Source organism: Lingula anatina, chromosome 5 (assembly GCF_051362555.1).
Source record: "Lingula anatina isolate TDL-2025a chromosome 5, LinAna3.0, whole genome shotgun sequence".
NCBI classification, from domain to species: Eukaryota; Metazoa; Brachiopoda; class Lingulata; order Lingulida; family Lingulidae; genus Lingula; species Lingula anatina.
In genome coordinates, this window is record NC_141771.1 from 8,251,931 (window position 1) to 8,275,540 (window position 23,610).

The 23,610-nt window shown below is 37.8% G+C and overlaps 3 protein-coding genes across 3 annotated transcripts; all 3 read right to left on the reverse strand.

Annotated features, from left to right (window-relative positions):
- Nucleotides 1–469: 469 nt before the first annotated feature.
- Nucleotides 470–11,544, reverse strand: LOC106167526 (acid-sensing ion channel 2). Its single transcript, XM_087013442.1, has 10 exons — nucleotides 10,785–11,544; nucleotides 7,412–7,690; nucleotides 6,604–6,856; nucleotides 6,215–6,346; nucleotides 5,687–5,839; nucleotides 5,224–5,371; nucleotides 4,556–4,612; nucleotides 3,737–3,890; nucleotides 3,389–3,480; nucleotides 470–2,097 (listed from the first exon to the last, which is right to left on the reverse strand). Exons 2-10 carry the CDS (start codon nucleotides 7,684–7,686, stop codon nucleotides 1,865–1,867), a joined length of 1,497 nt encoding a protein of 498 aa, XP_086869568.1. The 5' UTR covers nucleotides 7,687–7,690; nucleotides 10,785–11,544; the 3' UTR covers nucleotides 470–1,864.
- A 39-nt stretch (nucleotides 11,545–11,583) lies between these two features.
- Nucleotides 11,584–16,415, reverse strand: LOC106167527 (dehydrogenase/reductase SDR family member 9-like). The gene is made up of 6 exons (XM_013546328.2): nucleotides 15,998–16,415; nucleotides 15,335–15,440; nucleotides 14,754–14,869; nucleotides 14,376–14,521; nucleotides 13,094–13,257; nucleotides 11,584–12,786 (listed from the first exon to the last, which is right to left on the reverse strand). Exons 1-6 carry the CDS (start codon nucleotides 16,229–16,231, stop codon nucleotides 12,512–12,514), a joined length of 1,041 nt encoding a protein of 346 aa, XP_013401782.1. The 5' UTR covers nucleotides 16,232–16,415; the 3' UTR covers nucleotides 11,584–12,511.
- A 2,043-nt stretch (nucleotides 16,416–18,458) lies between these two features.
- Nucleotides 18,459–22,690, reverse strand: LOC106164621 (mucin-5AC-like). Its single transcript, XM_087013443.1, has 8 exons — nucleotides 22,623–22,690; nucleotides 22,213–22,274; nucleotides 21,850–21,926; nucleotides 21,481–21,691; nucleotides 20,974–21,050; nucleotides 20,071–20,278; nucleotides 19,487–19,599; nucleotides 18,459–19,126 (listed from the first exon to the last, which is right to left on the reverse strand). Exons 2-8 carry the CDS (start codon nucleotides 22,265–22,267, stop codon nucleotides 18,944–18,946), a joined length of 924 nt encoding a protein of 307 aa, XP_086869569.1. The 5' UTR covers nucleotides 22,268–22,274; nucleotides 22,623–22,690; the 3' UTR covers nucleotides 18,459–18,943.
- Nucleotides 22,691–23,610: the final 920 nt, after the last annotated feature.

Genomic DNA, 23,610 nt, shown 5'->3' on the forward strand with positions numbered 1-23,610 from the left:
ACAGGTACAAATAAGATGTGCTCGGAGCTTACAACCGTAATTGTATTACTAATTATAATTATTAAAATACATAATTGCATTGTATTGTACACATAAGGGAATTATGTTAAATAACCATGCAATTTAGACAAAACCTACTGGCTTGAAACGTAGATGAAGCATGGGGGATAAATATCCCAAGCAAGGCGTACCGTTACGCTTACAGATACAGTGATTAACATTGCTCAAGATTTAACAAAGAAACTTATGTCACTTATGCTGGTGATGGAGAGGCTTATCCAAACGACATTTAATGCAAATACAGGGAAAAGGTGAGTAGGTCAGGCTGAGCAGTCAGTCTATGTCACTTCGTGGGATAAAAATAACAGATAATTTTCTTTTAATTCTTTTTTAGTGAAAATAACGTTGTCACAATTTACCGTGACCAAATAAAGGGGGGGGGGGTAAATTCCGTTATGTCTCTTTACTCACGTTTTACATACTTTAAATTACTCCAGCTTGCACGGGTTTTTTTATCAGAACAATGTTTATGATTGTAAATGTAAGCAACGGGTGTACAACGGGTGTTCTGAAGCGTACGCCTGTTTCAAAAATGTGACTGTAGACATGTACAGTCCCTCTTACCACCAAATTAACTTAAATCCGTTTGATATTTTCCCGGTAAAATCAAAGTTGTCACCGTCATTCGACGTTTTTCAACTTGCATGAGATGTAATTTCAATGAGGATTGGCCCAATCATTCTTTCTCATGACTTGCACTTGCATATTTCCGTTATATTTGACTAGGCGATATGCTGTATATTTAAATAAGAGAAGTCGACATGTAATTTTTTGAGAAGCCAAATAAGTGAAACTGTGCCATTATGCATAAATGACTAAATCGATTTTTATGCTTTATGTTGTAAAGTTTTATAATTCGGGGACGAATTCTTTTGAAGAAGGGGAGTGTGTTGTAAAGCAGAAGATAGTTACAAAACAATCAAAACAGAATCAAATGTGTAGGAAGTTATTGAGTGCAAATTAAATTTCTTTAAGTGTCAACAAGTGTAGAGATTGTTCTCGAAGCAAGAAAGGATGGAACATTTCAAAGTCACATATAGTTGTATTTGATTGATAATTTTTCAATAGATTTGCACATTACTAACACGTGTGAAACTCATGCAAACTCGAGATGGACAAGGTCCAAGCTTGAGTATTTCGGAAAATATTTTAAATTAAAAACAAGTCTTTCTGAAATTACCTATTAAGGAAATATTGAATAGCGTTTTGTAACATGAGAATGGAAAATAGATTATAAAATACTGGTGATATTGTGCGAAAAAGAGAGTCGGTGAATAAACGTTCGAAAGCTCCAGACTTTTGTCGTCATTCCTCACTATAACATTTATTATCCATGGCCAATTAAATTTAGGTCCCGACTACAGGTATAAGGCTCGTCTGAGTGTCACATTGCAATTATACACATAGGATTGAGATACCATAATTGCTGTTATATTGTTGACGTTATTAGTAAAATAAATTATGTGAAACACGATAGTCTAATTAAATCTCACGGCATTTAGCAGTCTACCTCTTGAACAAAACACAAATGTGTTGTTTGATTCGTCCAGTACTAAAATAATTAATTGACCTTGACCTTGACATTGAGTTTTATGATGGCAAACTGGAATTTGTATAAATAACACCTTCTCAATGGTGTATGTATGTGAAGCTACACATAAGGCTATTTGTCTATTTATAATAAAAAGAACCTTAAATTGCTATACACAATATCTACAAGCTTCGAAATTATATACATGTACATCTGGAAACCATCACAACGCAAGCTATTTTGATAAGATTACGCAGTGCCACTGTAGTAGTTTTAGAATATTTCATGCACTTGAACAAAATCTCCTTGCATACTAATACGTCCTGTTTTGGAAGACTTTGTCACTTTGTCTCCCTTTCTATGAATCGTGTCGTGACCTTTGACCTTGTTCTGTGACCTTTTTGCAGCAGTCAAAGTCACAACGCTCATTATCGCGAATTCTATAAATTCAACAACAGTGAGCAAGCTGAACCCCATAAAGAGACCGAACTGCCCTCCGATATCACCTGGAATAGTAATATCCTATGAATTAAACTATATATAAATACACATTTACGGAATATGAAGTTACCATCTTAATGTGACCTGCATGTACCGGTACTCATCACATGCCGGTGTATTGTGAATGGGAGTTTACCATGATAGAGAGTCCGCTTTCCATTCATTTGAACATGCAGACCTGGATTTTGACCCACTTGGGTCAGGATAACCCTTAACCATCAAGGCCAGAAATGCGCAGCATTCACGCGATACGCGAGGGCGCTACAGTAGGGCTTCACGTGACTCAACTGGTCAATCACAGCACAACAGTGGCATCGCACACAGACTCTGTCATAAGTGCTAATCCCATTGTCAAGTCAGGCCCGTAGCCAGCAAATTCAAAAGGGGGGTTCTTTTTCTGAAAAATTGGACCTTTTACAATGAAGCCTATGTGTACCTAGATAAAAATTTACCCAAAATGGACCTTTCCCTAACAAAAAGGGCGCTTCTTTCGAACGTCCTGAATTTAAATAAATAGCAATCTGAAAGAGGAATTTTGCATTTTTACTAAATGATGATAGGAATTTTGGATTAAGAGATTAGCTAAATAGTGATATTGTCAGTCAATTTATGTAGAATCTGATAATATGATTGAAAATACTGAATGAATTCTTGGCCTTGCACCGGGCAGTTTTACATTTGTGCCAAGTGCCTTTTTTGGACTGCATTGTACAGTGGTAAAAGTTCTTCAAGTGCCATGAAGATTTTTTGATCAGACTCTGTATGGTGCTGCCATCTGCTGGTGCTATCGACAACGAATTAGTTTGCCTTTGTTTCTGAGTGAATCTACCGTCTAAAATCACTATTTCTAAACAATTTGCGTTTTGCTGAGGCTAGGCTAGGCTAGGCAAGGCACGGCAAACTTCTTAGTACGTGTGTACAACAGAATTTTTTTAAAAACCCTAGCGATATTTGGTCTGGAGTTGCTTGAAGCATAGCACAGCGTTGCTGTCATCAGGCCGTTAGTTTGTCAATTATCACGAATTACCCACGAATCACGAACCCATTCATTTTCCTATGGCAATCAAGCAACTCATTAAAAATGCACTCATGCGCAGTGGGCTAGGCGTGACGTCACGCAGTGCATTTCTGGGGGATGTTAAAATCAAATGGAGGGCGGTCTTCCTGTTACCCGGACCCTCAATTTTGGAACACTTGGATTTACACTTGAGAACTGTCTCCTGTCCACGTAAAATATACTTAACCTTATAAATAGCGTAAATTTTCTTTCATACGGTGTATTTGTTAAACACTTACTAATAAGTGCGGTCCACTCCACTGCTGGAAGTTGTTCGCTTTGTTGATAATTCAAACTTTGGAAATACACGTCTAAGATGATATGATTCTTCCTGGAAAAAAAAAGTTCTTATAACCTCTATATAGCGTGTCAGTGTAAGTTGCCAATGGGAATATCAATTTGGTACTACCGGTAGCATTTGGTAATTTTGCAGATACACGCTACAGGTAACGGGTTTAAAATCTTATTACTGTATGAGTGACGTTACTAGGTGACGCCTAGGATGTATCACCATGCCACCATCTATCATTTGTATAATAAAGTAAATATTTTCAAATATTTTGGACATCAGCCTAAACTGAACATACCTTGCATCATCTACCGCCACCCCGAGCGTGTTTGAGGCCTCCACTTTTGTGCTCTCGCTGGGAACGAGGGAATACGAGAGCGCAGTCTGGTATACCACGCTGCTACACGGCACAGAACAACTGCACATACCAGTGAAGTCTTGTGTCAGGTTGACTGGATAGTTTTAACAGGAGGTACAAATAAAGACACAGCATTAAATAGCGTTAGGCCTATAGGACAAAAGCACAGCATCATAAGAACTGTATATGGTTAACGTTTGATCCCCTGGGAATATCAAAACCAGTGTACATGGATAGGCCTATCACTTTCAATACATTGCCCAAAGTCGCGCTTATTAGATAACGCATAAGAGTTTTAAGTTTCATAGATTTATTCTATACTGGTGTTTGCCTGTGATGAAGAGAAGTAAAAGTCTAAAACACAAAACAGGCTTGTAAATCTTTTTTTTTTCAGCAGTGTTAGTTAATTCATAGTGTGGTGATGATGGGAAATCGCTTAGATGGCTTGGATTACTATTAGGCTATGTATTTAAATAAAAGGTCTAACGCAACATTGCAAAGGCCTAGCTGTCATATATATATCTCACAACTGTTGACTATAAACATGTAAATGCAAAATTTGGTTGACAAACGATGTAAGGTTTGATGGCACAAAACACAGATGTTTTTTTTTTTTTTTTATAATTAGTGATGCGTATTATAAAACGTCATAATTAGTGATGCGTATTTGTTTATTTCGAGAAGTATTTGTTAACCATTCCTCTTTACAGTGAAAACGTTAAGCAGCTTATTCAAACAAAAAAAAGGTCTGTACGTTACCCAATAGAGGCTTGACGCATGTCAGTATACGTATCAACCCGCAAACAGGTTCATAACCTGCAAATTTCAAGTTCAGTTATAATACTGAATCTTGCTGGTGACATTTCATTTATCTATTTATAATGTACAGTTCAGTTTAAAGCATATAACAAATACTACTGAACGACTTTCAGTACATTAAAACAGTGATTCCATTTATATCAGGCCTGAACACTACATTATGAACAAAAATTGCTATATCGTCCGAAAGATTTTTCATGTTTTCAGCATGTCGGATTCCAATAAATGCCCTTTGCTTTAGAAATATTGGTAACAAAAAGATTAAGTGGCAAATATATTGTTTAGTTTTGTTTATTTTTAAACTAAACATAACAGTAACACATTTATACTGCTTTGTAATAAATCGGACAGAATAAGATACCATTCCCACAGATATTTAGATTTATCCCCCTGGGGAGTCTCACTAAATTGCTGTAAACCTGGCGGCTTAAATGTCTGTCACGCCTATTAAAGCTAGGGGTAATTACCTTTACCCTAGCCAATTCGGTAGGCGTGACAGATATTTAAGCCTCTTGAGCTGACAGCAATTTAGCGTGAACCCCCAGGGGTTAGGTCGATCCATATGGATCGATCTAAATCTGTGGGAATGCAGGAAGGAAGAAACTTACCCGGATGTTCCATCAGCCTACAGTTACAGTGCCGCAGAATATGCTTCCGCTTGCACTCCACGACACAGCCAGACATAGTATAGACAGGGTAGAACTCCAGGGAAGCTGTCTCGTTACATTGTCCATACGGTGGGTGTAATGTCGCAAACTATGATAACAGATAAGAATTCCGTTTTTCAAAGAACCACTTAAGCCAGATAAAAACTTTTTTTTTCAATTTTACGTACTCTTTTTCGTATCACAAACAACGTACAACGGTTTTACATGCATGTTGACGCAAGTTGATTTTTCTACAGATCCCTAAAGTAACATCATGGACATTGAATCACAGCATTATTTTGAAAAAAAGAAACGATGATGTTGGTGGTAGCTATAAAATATATCCAAAATAATATAAATGTCCAGATGGCAATAAATGTAAACCCTAAATAAAAAGTGCCATTCTACATTCACAGGTACTTACGTCAGATCGGGTCAGACCAGCATATGCGTGCAACCCTGGCCCGACGGCTCTACCGTCTGTCTCTACGGACGCTGGCTCTGATTGGTTGTGAACATGGAACAATATTCCAGCATCAGGGGCGTCTCCTCTCAGTATTAAGTTTGTGTATTGTTCCTGGGGATAAAAGCAATTGAATAAATGAACTGTACTGTATACCTTCGTATATCGTGTTCTCGATAGAATATGTCTCCATGCATTCTTCATACGAAAAATCAATTAATGAATCACTTAAAATGTAAACCATTATAAGTAAATCCATTTCTGAAACCTTTGTTTTAATAGTCTGAATGTTAACTAACAACCCGTCTTATGTTATAGTACTGATTAAGAGCACTGGAAACAAGCCTTTTTGCTAGTATTATCTCGTCCTTCTTCCATGAGGAAGATATGTGTGTGTGTGTGTGTGTGTGTGTGGGTGTGTGATTGCCCAGAAAAGTAAAATAAATAAACAAATAAATTAAATACTTGAGTAGAAAACATATAACCCACCTGCTGTATGTTAATTTCTATTCGGAGGCCATTGCCAATACCTGCTTGGTCCTGGAACAAGTTTCTCGATGGATCATCACCACTATTAAATGTGTAGCAGTTTCCAAATTCGGTAAATACGTGTTTGAAGTCCTGAAATGCGTAAGCATTGTGTTTTACTCGTCGCTCCCATATTAATACATTGGTGGGTGCATTATCCATTAACATTTGAAGATATTATTTGCCCTAGCTTATTTTTTTGTTTAATAATTATTCAAAATAACGATGTTTCGTCGAGCGTGCAATCAAACATCTCAGTCACCAAGCGACGCACGGCGAAACTACACACGTACGTTGCAAATTAAGTTACGACGCCGTAAATAAGAACATTACACAGCAGGCATACATACCGCAGTAATATTGCAATCTTCACCTCTAAATGTGCACCGCGCGTTTCTTTCATTAAGAAGCCACCCTTTGTCTTTGGTGAAGTTAGCAAAGGTGTACCCACTGCCGTACCATGCGGTCATATTCAGATTCTTTATGTTATCCAGGTTAATATGTGCGTATGCCCTGGAGTTCTTGCTGGATAGAGCAGCGAGATACAGTGTAGCGCCATTTAAATACAATCTGTCCATAGTGTTCAGTCGTCTGCCTACATATCTGGAAATATTCAAGGTTTTAATCGAATCTATTCACTGATAGCTGTAAATGAAAGATCTTGATTTAGTACTGGATTGGTATTTGCCTGTCCCTTAATTCATAGGACTGGTATTCCATTTTGCGTTCTGAATCAAATGTTGTTTCTACTGCCGTTATTTAACTATAAACCACCAAATCTGTGTAAAACACTTAGTGCACGAGAAGTTCAATTTACATGTTAAACTTAACATACGGTTTTGTATTACTACGTCTGGAAGGACCGCAGACAAGTCATCTCATTATAGTGTTAGCTAAATGTGGTTCATGTTAGACATTTGGTAGTGCTAATGGTTCCTTGGTTGCTTTCGCTCTTAATCAACTCTGTGGTTCTTCCCCGCATTGTGAATAGAACTAAAATCTAGCATATAACATTAGCGTAATTTGTATAATACGCATAAAAGTAGGATTGATTGAAATGTTGTGGAAATGACTTTATATAAATAGCGATTTTATAAACATACAGGTACATGTACAGTATAAGACAAGCAGTCTATAGACATATCGCCAATAACGTACCTGTTATAATTACAAATTGTAACAGCGGGAAAGCTGAGGGAAGTGTTGAATACCATTGACGTTTTGGTTACCGTGTCTCGGCGAATAAAAGCCGAAAATCTCATTTCAATCTGTATAGTAGCGACGACGAAGCCTGCCACTATTAAGATTATCCACAGTGCCTTCATCACCAGGTGGCGACTCTGTGCAACACGGGCAAACCCATGAGCGCTGGTGGAAGTGGCAAATTCTCCAAGGGAGACCCTTTTCTCGTCTGGGTCGTCGACCTTTTTCATGGCGCTGGAATATTACTAAATATTTTACGGTGAGAGGCATATAAAATAGATGATTATAGTTACCATGTTGGTATGATTTGGTGTATTTTGTACTAAAAAGTGATTTTTTTGTACAGCATACATTTAAACACTATAGGGTGCTTACTCTCATTTACTTACATCCATAAATATAATCCAATTCACGGACAGAGCATGTTTGCCTATTTAACAGCGCACAATTGTTCCATATTCCTTATGTATGTTTTTGCAGATTTTTGTAAGTCAAATACAGCTGCGGTGTTTAAATATCAGCACGTATCTACAGTATACCCTGAAATTTGGCATGTGAAATCAAGCATGCAACAAAAGCTGTGGATATCATTTATTATTCGGAATGACACTTTTTAACTCTATTAATTTCTGTTTGAACAATCGGTTATATAGGTTTTGCACACGCCTTATATACACATGCCAGCCTCAAAGAAGTGTAGTCAGTGTAATTAAATGGTTAGTTTAACTTGTACTGATTTTTTCGTATTTATTTTCAATGATTGTATAAACTCCTTAAACTAACTCTATAAACTCTACTTAACTCCTTTGAATTTTGTATCCAGAAAATTAAAGTAAAAGAAAAAAATAGATAAAGTAGTATACATTCATGCCCCCTGTCACACCTCATACATTGTACACCCGGTAATAATAATTGGAGAAAGTGGGACCAAAGTATATGTTTGACAAGTCAAATGTCATTTCCACACACACACACACACAGACACACACACACACACACACACACACACAGACAGACACACACACACACAGACACACACACACACAGACAGACACACACACACACAGACACACACACACACACACAGACACACACACACACACAGACACACACACACACACACACACACACAGACACACACACACACACACACACACACAGACACACACACACACACAGACACACAGACACACACACACACACACACACACACACACAGACAGGCACACACACACACACACACACAGACACACACACACACACACACACACACACACACACACAGACAGACACACACACACAGACACACACACACACACGCACACACACACACACAGACACACACACACACACACGCACACACACACACACCTTCTAATATGATATCCAATACTAATAGGCTGATTAACACCACGTCTAAATCTAAGAATTATAATTTGTCAAGTAAAATAAAGGATGCATTGAACAGCGGATTTTAAACACACCAGTTGAAAATGAAGACATTTGAGCAGTGGCAGGGTAGAAAAGGAGCCCAGCCGTGTATAGGTGTACCTCGGTAAGTGGCAGAATGCTCAACAGAAGGGAGGAAAGCCAACATAAGTTTAAAAGATTCTATAAAAAGAAAAATGCGTTTGTGGAAAATGTAATGTCGGTGCAACAAAACTTTTTCACAGAACAAAAGCTTACATAAGAGGGGCAGAGTTCCACGAAGTAGTCTCTTCGTGAAATGCTCAGCTGTGGTGGTACATGTACGTCTTGGTGAGAAGAAAATATGGAAAGACGTTCAAAATACTGGAGTTTAACTAACAAATAGAAGACAGGTAAAGGGAATGTATTAAAGCACTAGGTAATGACAGTCTTTTGTAACATAGACGGTGTACAAATAGTGAGGAAAGACACTTGTTCATATAATCTGTCATTAACTCCAGTCACAGCACTCCTTCATTGTATGCGACATACAAAACGATCTCATACAGTGGACGATGGCAAATGCTTGTAACTGACTAATCCCACGACTGGCGCTTCGAACAAAGGACAACTGCACTTGCATTTCACTTGAATTGAATTGAAACCTCTCGTAAGTGAAATGCAGGTACAACTACATGTAGTAAAGCACTTAAAGAAAGCAGACCTTCAACTAGTCAGATGCAGTCTTATTACTACTTAATTGATCATTGGCACACCACCAAAATATACTCGATTGCTACTTGGCCCGACAGTTTTTGAAAAATTCATCAAATTCCGTAGCCTCCTTGGCGGAGGTTCATGTAGTCTTCTTATTGTTCGAAGGAAAAAACCATTGGATAAGGATGAAAAAACTTTAATTCATTAACTGAAGTGCAAAATTTTTACATTATGTCAGATCATCAACTGTTTTTTATGCAGCCTAGACGTATATATCAATGTCTAGTTATTTTTTCCTTTGGAAATATTTTTTTTAAAATATGGTATATGCGTATTGTAATTTACTTTTTAGAATACCTCTCTTAACTCACTTTCAGTGCATATACTGTATGTTTAAATGCACTTGAGAGGTGAGACGCTGATAAAATAAATATATATAAATGTTGTTGGTTACGCTGATTTAGAAATGTTATACAGAAATACCGCTTTGTATAATATACCTCATTGAAATCCGTTAGCATACTTGTATATTAACCACTCACAATCCAGTCTTTAGTATCGTAAAAGAACAATTAAATGTAAGTTATAAAATAGGTTTTAATGAAACAAAACACAATGCACAACAAAATAATGGTTCTAAACACAGAACTATACGCCACAGGTTCCGGTCCATAGCAATTAACCTTTAATTCTATGAATAAGTACTTCATAATGAATCTAAAAGAACTAAGAGTACATTTCTTTTTGCAAGCAATATTGTTTTCAAACGGAGGTTATTCACAGCATTAATTATCTTACCGTAGGTCTAACAGTGGCGATCTGTGAAGTCCAACGTGCAAATATGTATTAAGTGTAAGAAAATACACCTCTTACATGGTCGATGTATACAATACGAATGGAATATATGTAACAGGCAAATGTAAGAATGATGTTAATACTACAGGCTATCCACAAATTATAGGAGGAAAAGTTTTGTTTCTCAGACAAAATTTCAACCCATTATGTTTTTTTTCTTTTTTCATTTTTTTCTAGAACTGGTACGCATTTTCCCACCAAGTTCACAAACGAGCCACATCTCCGCAAAGTATGTGCTGTATACGAGCGATCACATCATTATCATCAAGTCAATTGAAAAAAGTCTATAAGCGTGTGAATATCACTAAAATCAACAAGTTACTACATCATTAGTGAAAATGCCCCTTACCTTCCGTTTCTAACAAGTCATTCACTGCGCCAGCCAGTCACGGAAAATGCTCTGTGTAAGGAGCAAATACGATTATATAGTTATTATTTCCCCAACTCTTCATGTTACGGCTCCGGCATTATTTATTTCTTTGTGTGTTGCCTCACACCATGACACCTGTATTGACTACTAGAGTTGTTCTGTTTCTACGGTGTACTCATGCTTTAAACAGTAAATAGTAGTGCTTGAGTCTTTATTTAATTGATTTCCTAGCAGCTGTTTACATAAATACATCTCTCACATGCTCTACAAATGAAACCTTTGCAACGTCATGATTTGGCGTGCTTTTCTTCATATATTTTTTCAGGTTGAATAATTGATGTTAAATGAGGATTTTAAATCACTGGTATCGTGGTGTAGTGACTGCAAACAAAAATGAGGGGATTAATATTGTGACGCTTCGTCAACTCAGCTGCGAATTGAGCTGCTGATATTAGCTTATTCCGGGAAAGTTAAAAGGTTTATAAGGGATTTTAGATTTATAGTAGAGTCAATCAGTATATCAGCAATTTTTTTTACACAGGGCGTATTTATAATTCTTTTAATTGCCAATTCCGCATATACATTCCGACTTAATAGTACATGTACATGCATTTGCGTTCAAGACAGTGGCTATTGATCCTGTACGTATAAGTATGGGGATTTATATAACATCCAATTGTTCAAGTTCTTAAAACATGAAACTGGCAAAACCGATCCAGATATATGCAAATATGTGTGTGTGTGTGTGTGTGTGTGTAAAATGAGAGAAATGGGAAACTTATGGTACAAAAAGCTGATTTATTGTTGTCATTTTTGTTTTAAAGAAACAAGGAGAACCTTTACATTGTTAGCTGATGAAAACCATGAAAATGAAGGACTGCCATCCTTTGTCATACGTATCATTCACCCTCTATGACCATCCTGATATTGTAGAAACTACAGCCAGGGGCTTATTTTCAGAAACTTCAGTCGACGTTTGTGGATAAATATAAAATGTTTTGAGAAAAGTGAATCAGTTTAATATTTTGCAGGTAAATTGTAAATTTTTGTTTCATATAAAGAATATCCCACTGCTGTGCTCGTTATTTTATAGTAAATGCATACACATATATATGTACACCAATAAAAGAAATGTACTGCATGCACTACTTCTATACAGGTTATCATATCTCATTCATGATAACTCTCTTAAATATATGTATTGCAAACGACAACGCAAAAACGGATTTCATCATGGATTAAAAATAAATCTATTATTCCCTTCAATTGTCTCCTCACTTCCATTCTTTTATTTCACACACACACCCCTCCCCGCGGTTTTTTCCACCTCCAGAATTATGGAAGTACCTCATAATCACTCTTTCAACGCATTTTGATTCTGGTGAATAAATGTATTATGGTGAAGCAAAATCGCTCTACTGCAATGTAAAACTGCCTAGAGATAAAATACGTTTGGGATGAAGGGGAAGCGAGGCGATAAACGGAATGGAAGATAAATTGTGCAATTCATCTTTATGGATGCATACCTTTTCCAAATTAAATCTTTCTATTTTAGCCTTATCTTGTTTTCTTCCAAAATTCAATATTAATAAAATTGTACAGGTGGAATTGCAAGTATGAACTACGTCTATGTTACAAGCGCATCAATTCTTTTGAATACAAATGCTGCGTACATCATGGAACGCTGCAAGTCATATCCGTATACTTCACTCCTCCTTCTTTTCATTCTCAGACTCCTTTGGTAGGTTGCGTTTCCTAATCATATCCATTTTGGCGTGAATGATAGCTGGGTTCATTGTGTTTATTACGATATAATCTGACAGGGGTGCAGGAAGATAGGACACCGCAGTAGCAAAAGCACCATTCGGTCCGTATCGTGCGTAGGGATACCATGACGTCATTGCGTGAATGTAGTCGTTGACAACCCAGTCGACGTTAATGCAGGCATGGGCGTCTCTCGCTTCGAACAGACGGGTTTTCACTAAAAAATAAAATCATAGACGCATATTAAACGTCAATTTACAGTACATACAGCGCATTTTATAATTCTTTTTAGTTTTGATTAATCTTGGGTATGAGAGCAGTTGCTGCAAAGCAATTCGATATCAGTAATTGTGCATATGGATGTATTTATAATAACAAGCACTAGTAAACGCAACAACTTACATGCCAAAGACAAAAATGGGTTACTAGTGTGTGTGTGTGTGAGAGAGAGAGAGAGAGAGAGAGAGTTTTTTTACAAGTACTGACAAAAGTTAAGTGACACAAGCTCGGTCCGAAATGCCTACCGTCCTGCATGAAATCTTTATTATATTCCTGTTGCGCCTCTGGCGGTGCTCCATCAAAGGCGGCCTGGATGAAGTGGGAGTAGTTCTCCTCACTGGTGATATTAGTCTTAAACCAACCAGGTTCCACCAAATGAACGCTGATGTTCGAGCACTTCAGCTGTTGTCTGAAAAGTAAAAATAAGAAAAAACATGTATAACACAACTCATCCTAGAATTTTGCAAGGGGTTATTCAAAAGCGTATTGCCCCTTCCCCCGGCGTTTCTTTGTACATGTAGGGACTACATACGGGATTTACCCGCCATAATGTATTTTCCTAATGAAACAGCAATTTTTGACCTGCTTACATACATACGAATTATTGACAACACGTTATAACAGGAAGGAAAGACCCCTTGGATCCCTTGTCCACTTCCCATTACTTTGTACAGGAGACATTCGTCTCATATACTAACCCCAATACTCCAACTAACCCTAACCTGTATTAGTCATATGAAGTGGTGGATTTAGAGGGGGGGGGTCAAGGGGCCCTGATCCCCCCCCCTCCCCCTTCGATTTCTAGACCCCTCTTGAAATTAGAATTTTGACTAGCTGAATCATAGTTCTAAACCGTACCAAATGGCACCGTAATTCGCCCTCTATAATACCATTTTTTCGGGGCCCTTCAGCGGAACACCAACCCCACGCCAAGTGGGGGTGGGGGGAGGGTCGGCTTCGCCACTGCAGACACCCCCTCCTTCAAATAATCCTGGATGCACCCCTGATATGAGAGCCCGGACTTCCATTCCTAGGACATCCATTCCATTCACGTACCGGCCCTGCTCTTGAATTCGATGTTTATCTTCTGGTACATTTCAGAAGAAAGTATCGGCGTTGGGTAAACATACTTTTATTTGAGGGGTTTAATAAATTTTAAGGTAGTTTTTAGACAGCTAGTGTTGCAGAATATGTAGACTTAGAAAATACGGGTTTGGGGAAATTTTAGACGCCTACATTATACCTTTAATATCCGGGATGATTTACCCAAACATCATGCAACCACTGGTGGGACTGTATTACCATCAATTATCTGGGCCTATACAGCCGTGGGATTTGAAAATTGACTTAACTCTACCTGCTGTATCATTTATATGCATCTCATCCATTCTTGTTCCTAGCTTCAATTTGCAATGCATTGATTAGCAAGCACATGCCTCATTTGGCATTGCCAGCACAATTTCTGTTTGCGTTAACTTATCGACCTTTGGTGTCTTCGTTCATGCGTAGGCCTACGTGTAAACTGACCTGGCAGCGTCAGAGAAACCCTCGACTGCACACTTGGAGGCGACGTAGCACGGGAAGTCTCCAATAGGTAGACGAGCCAGCTGACTGCTGGTGTTTACTAATCGACCTTGACCTTTCTTCAGCAAGGGCAGGAACACTGTAGTTACCTAGGTGATAGGTTATACAACAAATTTCTCCAATAAAATTCGGATTACTTTACATACACATTACTTTAGTGGTGATTGATTTATTTCCGGTTAAATATTTTGCAATAGTTATCTGAACGGCAAATAACTGACAATTATGTCCCATAAGACATTATGAACGTGGTAAATAGTACGTTTAGTACAAAACACGTTGACAAATCGTTCAGTTAGGGCTTACGGGTGTTATACTAACTTCTGCCATCCCTAGAAAGTTGATTTCCATGCAATGGCGATAGTCATCTCTGGTCAGCCACTCCAGGGGGCCATACTTGCCCTCTATTCCAGCATTATTTATCAATCCCCACAGACCTGATGTGAGTGAATAATACAGAATTATCAATATGAGCAGACCTACTTTGCAAAGAATGTACACCATAAATATCGGTATATCTTTATTGTCAATGCTTTATTAAATAATCATTAATATCTATATTGTATTTGACATTAATACTGCAATAAATACGATACAATAACGTGATCACACTAGTGCATTTTACAGGCACACACGTCGCATATATGCCTAGAAAGCAATACAAGCACCGTCCCCAGAACACAATTAAAATGTCACACTTATTCAGCTTAAAACATAAAGGCCAACGCAATGTAAATAAGCGATCTATAAATTCATGATGGCTCTACATGCTGGTTGAATTGAATGCATTTACTGAACATTATACTGGTTGTGTGTAGAGATCCACCAAGTCTATGCACTACTTCGTTATGCTTGTCTCAGTGATATAAACTGTCTTTTAAGAATAAATATACGCGTATTACCTATATCCCCGGGAACGTGGGCCTTCACGAACTCGAAACCGTTCTTTATGCTTTCAGAACTAGCAATGTCCATGATGAATGGCTTGATAAATGGCCCATGAGCTTCCTGCAAAGACACATAATATCTCTTCTGCGTTCTCACATTACGTGCAATGAGCAATGAACAGTATGATATGAAGAATGAATGGGAAAACAGAGCATTCGTCTTACATCACTGAAAAACTTTTTAAAAAATACCTCACATCAGTTCTTAATGAATGAAAAAAAATCCAAGTAGCTCAATAATATTGCAGTCCCCTCCTTTCATTTTAAAGAGGACGTACAGGATAGGCAATTATTTGCCGCACTAAATACAGAATGTGCAAGTATTTTCGAGTAGTGTTGAATCTTTGTGTTGGTGCCATGGCCACGCGCCCATCTAATCAACGATATTTTAAGTTTACTCAAATAGTTCAAGAAAAGTATTTAGTTTGCATTGGAGCCACTAGCTTTCAAGCATAAACACTGGCAATTGGAGGTTTAAAAAGCAAGCATTGTGCCAACAAACGTAAATGTTATCTCGCTGACTCAAATCAAAGTTAAGACTTATTCCCCGACTTAAATAAATCGCGTTCAATCAGAGGTTTGTATAAGTAACACTTAGCAATGCCTTGTACCACTCACTTCATTCCGCAGTGCTTCGGCTCCACTCTCTGTAAGGCATGCAGCGAACACGTTAAACCCCATTCGATGCAGCCTCTTTGCCGCAAGACACCCAAAACCTGAATCACACCCAGTAATGGCAATGTATTTCTCCCTGCAGACTTTGGCCCCGATGGTGAGCTTCCGTGCGATCCAGTTCAGCAGGAGTAAACCGATAAGAACGCAGGAGACGACTGTGAGACAGCACCATGCCATTGTCAGTGTGCCCGTTGACTGTTCTGTGCTGGAGTAAGTCGCCGAGAAAAATAGGGGAAGCGTGATAGATCGATGCTGAAGTCCAGAGTTGTGCAGAGTACCTCAAGTGGTTGTGAACTCAAAGGGAACACGTACACTAGTGACACACATAGGAACAGGAAACCCTCCGCCGCATTGAACGAAGTGAAAAAATGCCCTGTGCTGCACTTCAGTCACAAACACGTTCAGCTATCTGGAGAGTCAGGGGAAATTCTAAGAGAACATGAACAAAATATGCCTTCGTCGGTGAAGTACCGTAGAATCGCTGTTGCATGTACTCCAGCTGACTACATATACGTACATGTAGATGATGCCTACGTTAGCAAGTGAAAATGCAGCAGTCTACGCGAGGTACTGTATAAGACGCAACTTCCGAACTTAATTTCAGTGCATTCCCAGCAATTTGCTCTATAACTCCCACCATACACCCGTTAAATGATAACTAGACGACACTGTGGTGATTCAGTACAGACATCAACTCTGACATAAACATGTAAACTCTGCTTGATCTACATCTCTTTTAAAGTGATTTATTTTTTCAATGTGCACAGTTTTAAACAGCGGTAAGGCCAAGGTTAGATGAGCATCCGTTCGTTGGGTTCTGAAGACAAATATCAGCAGGAAACAAGCGACTGGCGTCCTATGATGCTAATTTCAAGTGCTATATCAAAGAACAAATTAAGCTTCGATCAAGAACAAAAATGAAGAGAATATCGAAGTGAAATAGAAAATGAATATCAGAAAAAGAGAAATAAAAAATTGCACAGCCACTAGATGATTCAGCAAGACACTATAATTCCCCCCCCCTTCACTTGCAGTAGCAAGAAAGTTTGAAAACTATATGGTAATTAGAGTCTTTCAAGAAATAATCTGCACTTGGTCTTTATGGAGAGGGATGGGGTTGGACGAGTAGGCGCCAGTCCACGCATTTTCACCTATGAAAACGGCAGGCCAATACCAACAACATTATTATTTCACTTCCTCTCTTGCCAACTTGACCCGTTTATAATGATAATAAACTGTAGCTTCGCGAATAGCTTAAATTTGTAGCATTTTTGCATTACGTTATGAGAGAAGTTATGGCATTTGTAGTAGGCTTCATTTTTAATTACCTCCGCCAAGGAGGTTATGTTTTCACCCCTGTTTGTCTGTTTGTTTGTTTGTCATCAACATAACTCAAACAGTTATGAACCAATTTTGATCAAATTTTCAGGAACTGTCAGAAGTGGGTCAAAAAGGAGATGATTAGTTTTTGGTGGGGATCCGGATCAATAATCAATCATTAATCAATAATAATAATAAATCGCTGCCTTGGCGGAGGTCTGCGCTCTCGGAGTGCTTTTCTAGTTTCTTAATAGGTCTGTTTAAGATATTAATTATGACCTTCATTTCTCTGTAAACCAAAACTTTAAATCCATATGCTCTTTAACGGTGTCTTTGTAAACTACCTGTAAGTCAAAAGAGGACAAGTATTTGAGCTATTGATTGCAAAGAAAAAATCAAACTACTGCATTAAAACTGGTGATTAATAACCGCAGAGATATTGATTTGAAGTTAAACCGACGACCGATTTCCTTGAAACATGCTACTCGTGAGGAGATAATGGCTCTTAAATCGACTTTCCCATTTTTCAGATGCAGTACATGTGGGGAATTCAAGTTAATTTAGGTAATTGTAGGTAGTCTAGCTGCGAAAAAGGTGCGTCGATCCAAAGTTTCCATTAGGATTGGATTTCCACGCCAAATAGACCCACTGGGAATGTTTTTGGTTTGTTTCATAGGTGCTGTTCACAAATCAATAAGTCAACCTTTTTATAAGCTTGAAAAGATCGAAGACGTCGTGGTTTAGACTACTCTGATCCAGGCGAGAACAGAATGGTTTCAATCTAGTGAAACAGCGAGGGCTTTAAAGAGATACTGTAACGGGTTATAAGGTGCTTTTTTAAAGTATTCACACACTGTATGTTAAGTCTACATGAAAAGATTTTTCAATTCGTGCTTTTGGAGATTTCGCCGAAACTTCGCCCAACTTTACATAAATGAAAAAATAGACGTTCTAAATAATTTTAATATATATATATATATATATATATATATATATATATATATATATATATATATATATATTATTATTATTATTATTATTATTATTATTACCTGTTGTCAAAACATACGGTTTAATCAACATCTGCTGGAAAAGTAATTTATTTGGGTAACAAAAACAAGATATACAAAAGTTCTCGTAACCGTATAAGGGCAGTTTCAATAACACATTTCATCTACTGTTACATTTTAACAGTATATTAATAATCTTCACGACGTTACGACGTTAAGAGAAACAAAACTTAGCACATCAATAACCATAATCAAAAAATACTTCTTTTACCCTGATGGAGAATATATGATTATTTCATTTCGACCTTTTTACTGTTCCTTCTATAACATGGTGGTTTTAATTAAATGTAAATGCTTTGAAATGCAGGTCTTTAAAAGCCACATTCTTTTTGATACAAACAGTTGTAGAGACTTAATACTGCATTGTTACTCCGGTATCAGCACAATAATATGACAAATTTTACTTTATTTCAGCTGTAAAGACTTAACACCCATATGACATCTGCAATCAATACATCCCCCACATTGAAGTAAGGCTACTGACCTAAACAAGATCGAGTCAGGGACACAGAAATCGGACTTCGTAGTCTTTGCACAATTGCCTATTTGGTTGATCTCTGTTCAAGCAAACCAGCCCGCCAGAGGGCGTGCACTTGGCTCTGATCTTCTGGCCCGCCGTATACCACCACTGCTTGGTTGCTTTGACGCGACATTGGATATCAAGTGGTTCACGACCGGAGCACTAAAATAAAATCAGCAATATTCGTCACAGCGGATTAAAAAAGGGTATCATAATATGTCGCAGTGGGCTAGATAAGAAAAAACCAGCGTCGGTATTGCCTCCATTCACTTACCAAAGAGACGACCAAGACTGGATTCATAGTAGAGTTAAACGCTTTAGCAATATATTTAACCGAAATTAAATAAGTGCTTAGCCTCGGCAAATATGCACCTTAACTGTCTTGAGGTTAACTAGTTGACGAATATGTGACCAAAATTTAATGCAAAAAAAGGGGCGATGTAATATACTACAGTAGTAAATATACATACACTAATTATTTAAAATTAAGTCTCGGTACATGTATATGGCACCAGTACGTACCGGGTTATGTCCTCGTTTCCCCACGTATTCAAAGTCTCCACTACCGCTACCGTTGTCCCTGTCCCTCCAGGACGTCCACTTGGCGCACCGGCTACAGTTACTGTTACCTGCAGCTGTAAGGCATTTTGATATATATGCATGACTTCGAGAAATATGAACATATGCAAGGCAAATTTAACATTTTCCATTCCTAAATATCTAAAAGATGTTGGAAATTAGTGCCAGATATCACAAATATGTTTCGCCATATTGACTAATACAATATATGCACGTACAGTATTTGCATATTGGTGACATTTTTACGTAGTTTTCCATTCCTGATACGTTTCACACGCAAAATATTGGCTTTAATGCCTTTGGTCCCATTATATAAGGTGAGGCACATTCTCTCGTGTCTGCATGTACATTGTCAAATGAACATACACGGTTCCTTGATAGAATTGCATATTTTTTTAAATAATTTGCTCGTACAGAGACATACCGTACACAGACATACTGCTGACTGCCTGTGGAAACAACAGATGCCAAGTTGGCCTATCAATGTTTAATGTCCGATTCCCTGAATCTGCCCAACCACCACTCACCTATTGTAGGGCACTTGAACCTGACCTCGTAGTCCTTGCAGATCTTCTTGTTGACCGATGTAGTGCAGACCAACCCATTCTCCCAGTTGCAGTCGTGGTAAGCGTTGTACCTGTCACCTGTTTTATAATAAGGGTAGTGGGAGCCTTTAGCACGACATTGGGAGCACATTGTGCGACGACCACCGCAAAGGTTATTTTTGGTATACCTCTGGAAAAATAAAGTAGAGAACAACGCTAAAAATGTGAACAAACCGTATGTAAGTCAAAGATGGACTTGCCTATCTTTAAATGACATCAAATATTCTATAATCCCATGGTCTTATTTTCCTTCTCTTACGTTTTTTAAATGATCCTCAATATAAAAGTAGCCTTCAATTATAATTGTTATCTTTGTTTTAAAACCTTGCATCAATTTTAATAACACATACCTTAAAGATGCATACAAAGTCATTTTTGTCACAAAAACCGACCAAATGCCTGCATATAGTTTGAAGTAGTATAACTAAGAATTACCAAAAGGCATTGTTTAATTTTACCCGAAAATGATGTTTGAACGAATTTTTATGCTAGCCTTCTATGCTGTATGTCAATGGGGCAGAAAAGTGGGTCACGAAAGTAGGTTAAATTTCCGACCAAAATTTCAAAGAAAGGAACAGTCTAAAGCTCTTTTATGGCTGATCGAGTGATCTATTCAGTTTACCCCTTGGCATGTCTAATTTATTTGAGTCTTATAAGAAACTAGTGGAAGTGGTTTACATGTGTTACTGGGAATCCACGCTCAACTGATGCTCGTTTCGTATGTACCTTTAATGCAACCGCTATTCATTTAAAGCTATACAATAAATAATTTAAGGAAAGACCAACGGTATGAATATTACGTAATAACCACATGGGGACGCTTACCCGAAAGGCGCGTGTGCTCTCCCAGTCACCCGTACCACTAGGGTCATCTCTGTCCAGGAAGGATGTCCAAGACCCACCTGTACACAAATGGAGCGACCATTAAAATGCATATATTGACAAACAAAGGGAGATGAAATTAAATTCGACGGATAAATTGTGCTGTTTCACTCCGGAAAAGAAAAGATAAGCTCACCAGTAAATTACATTAACCGGATCTTTGAAAGAAAACGTTCAAATTAAAGGTATATATTTACCCTTTCTTTCGACTGTACATCATTTGATTCACTGCCCCGAACCAATCATGAGACAGCGCAAGCTCACCCAGTGAAACGTGCACAACTAACACAATGTATATAAAGGCGTTGGCACTTTTGTTACAAAAAAAAAAAAAGCTTTAAATTGATATAAAGTTTTAGAACATTTTGACAGACAACATATTGGTAGTAGTCTATTTAATGAAACAATTTAACCAGATTTGTGACCCAAAGAGCTGTGAGGAGTACTTACTTGTAGTAGGGCACAAGTATCTTATCTCATAGTCTTTGCAGGATCCTCCGCTCTGCTGGGAGTTAACGCACGCCAGTCCTTTGGTGGGTGAACAGTGAATCGCTAACTTATTGGGAGCCGTACCAGACCAGCGTGTAAACACATTAGTTGTCCCCTTCACGCGACACTGTGCTGCTATAGGTTTACATCCGCCACACACGTAGCCTCGTTTCTAAGAAAAATGATATCAAACGTTATTGTTAACCACTCATTTTCATTAGGATATTTTTGTACTTACAGCCCTTGTATAATATCTATATTATCTTATGTTCGTATTATGTACCATTATCACATTCTGACTCTTCAAATCTCAGTGCAATTATTTCTTACCTTCTGCGCATGCAAGTTTTCATAATCTCCAAGGCCTGAAGGGTTATCCCGGTCGTACCAAGGGCTCCAAAAATGACCTGGAAATGATGTCAAACATGAGTTGAAATGTGTCTTGTAGTCTATATTTCAAAGGAAAATCAAGAGTACAATCATCGAGTTTTTAAAAAATGTAGACAAGTGGAATCTCTGGTGTCAACATCAGCAAGTCTTTTTTGATTTTAGTCATCGCCTCTTTCTGCGCCAGATCATTTTCAAATATTTACTTTGCAATGTAACTTTGCAAATATACACTGGGAGAAAAAAAATACTGGATATTTTTATAACTTAAACACTTGAATATCAGAAAAGAGCTGTTTATCTTACCCTTAACTGATGACAGTGCCAGTGCACAAGACAGAACGAGCAATACCAACTTCATGTTGAACCTAGTGTAAAATGAAAAAAATTGAACCATCATTTTTCAGTGCGGGATATCTAATATGTTAAAAAAAGGCCTGTAAAGATATTAATAAAAACACCTATATATGACGCCTAATAGAGAAATAAATACAATAAAGTGGATTTAAAGAGACTACGTTTTCCTACCAATGAGGCATGGCGTCCCGACCCTTATTCAAGGCAGACATAGCGTTTGGTATACTTATAAATGCCATCTTACTTAGGGCACAAAAATGGCAATTTTCTAAGATAAGTAAACGTATCAACATAATTATTAGGGACTAAATAAAAAATATATATTCAGCATTGTCTTAGTGAGGAAAAGTCCCATTTACCTTGCTGGTAGGGCGTGTCTTCTCTCTCTCGTGTTCTTCACTCTCCGATTTGGTCCGGCTTCCGTCCAGCTGTCCAAGACGATTGAAGATCAACGCAGAGAGATCAGCTTTTATACTGTGACGCGTTCGCTCTCGTTGGTTCCACGTCACTACTTGTAACAGTGCTAACTGGGGAACTCCCATTTGTTAAAAGGGGAGTAGGTGTTTTTATTTAGTGTGTGTGTGTGTGTGTGTGCGCGCGCACGTGTGTGTGTGTTTTTGGGGGGGTGTCAAAACATCTGATGCCCCATGATAGAACTATTATATAACTTCAAAAGTTCTGTTAAAAGTAATGCCCTTTTTTTTTTCTCCAAATACTGCAAAGTTTAATTGTGAACACCTTGTCCCGATTTATGCCTAAACCGCAAACTATGGATAGATAGAATTAAAAAATGAAATATTAGAAGAAAACATTTATAAACTTCTAAGAGAACAATAACAACACTTTACTGATTAAATTTTTTACAATATACCTGTATTGCTGCATAAATTTGGTGTTATTTTCGAAATGAAAGCAATGGTAATTTGAAACCAATCTCTACCGGTACATGGTTAAAATGTCAAATGCAATGAAACTTATTCTTTGCTAGTCAATTTTTCAACACGACATGACAATGGCCTTTCCCCATGTTAATATTTCAGATATTTTTTTCACAGCACAAAAATCACACACAAAAAAAAAAAAAAAAAACAACAACAAACAAACAAACAAATGAGCAAATCAATATGCTTACAAAGATTGCAAAACTATTTGAATAGGGCCTATATGGTTATCATGAAAGTCGGGTGTCATAATCTAGGTCCCACTCGCACCCTCAAATTGCCATAAAATAGATGCTATACATCAGGCTTAAATCTTATTAAAATGGACTGGGGTGATATCAAATGAACTGACATGTACGTCGATGTCAAGAGAATACCTGACAGGCCTGATTTCTAAATAAGCATT

Coding starts and splice junctions, on each gene's coding strand:
- LOC106167526 (XM_087013442.1), bottom strand. CDS start 7,686: ATGAAAAAGGTCGACGACCCAGACGAGAAAAGGGTCTCCCTTGGAGAA. Junction 6,857..7,411: donor ACAATTTGTAATTATAACAG/GTACGTTATTGG, acceptor GAATATTTCCAG/ATATGTAGGCAGACGACTGA. Junction 4,613..5,223: donor TAGGCTGATGGAACATCCGG/GTAAGTTTCTTC, acceptor TGAAATTTGCAG/GTTATGAACCTGTTTGCGGG.
- LOC106164621 (XM_087013443.1), bottom strand. CDS start 22,267: ATGAAGTTGGTATTGCTCGTTCTGTCTTGTGCACTGGCACTGTCATCA. Junction 19,600..20,070: donor GTTCAAGTGCCCTACAATAG/GTGAGTGGTGGT, acceptor AATGCCTTACAG/CTGCAGGTAACAGTAACTGT. Junction 19,127..19,486: donor GGAAACGAGGACATAACCCG/GTACGTACTGGT, acceptor ATTTTATTTTAG/TGCTCCGGTCGTGAACCACT.
- LOC106167527 (XM_013546328.2), bottom strand. CDS start 16,231: ATGGCATGGTGCTGTCTCACAGTCGTCTCCTGCGTTCTTATCGGTTTA. Junction 15,441..15,997: donor CCGAAGCACTGCGGAATGAA/GTGAGTGGTACA, acceptor GTGTCTTTGCAG/GAAGCTCATGGGCCATTTAT. Junction 14,522..14,753: donor ACTTTCTAGGGATGGCAGAA/GTTAGTATAACA, acceptor CCTATCACCTAG/GTAACTACAGTGTTCCTGCC.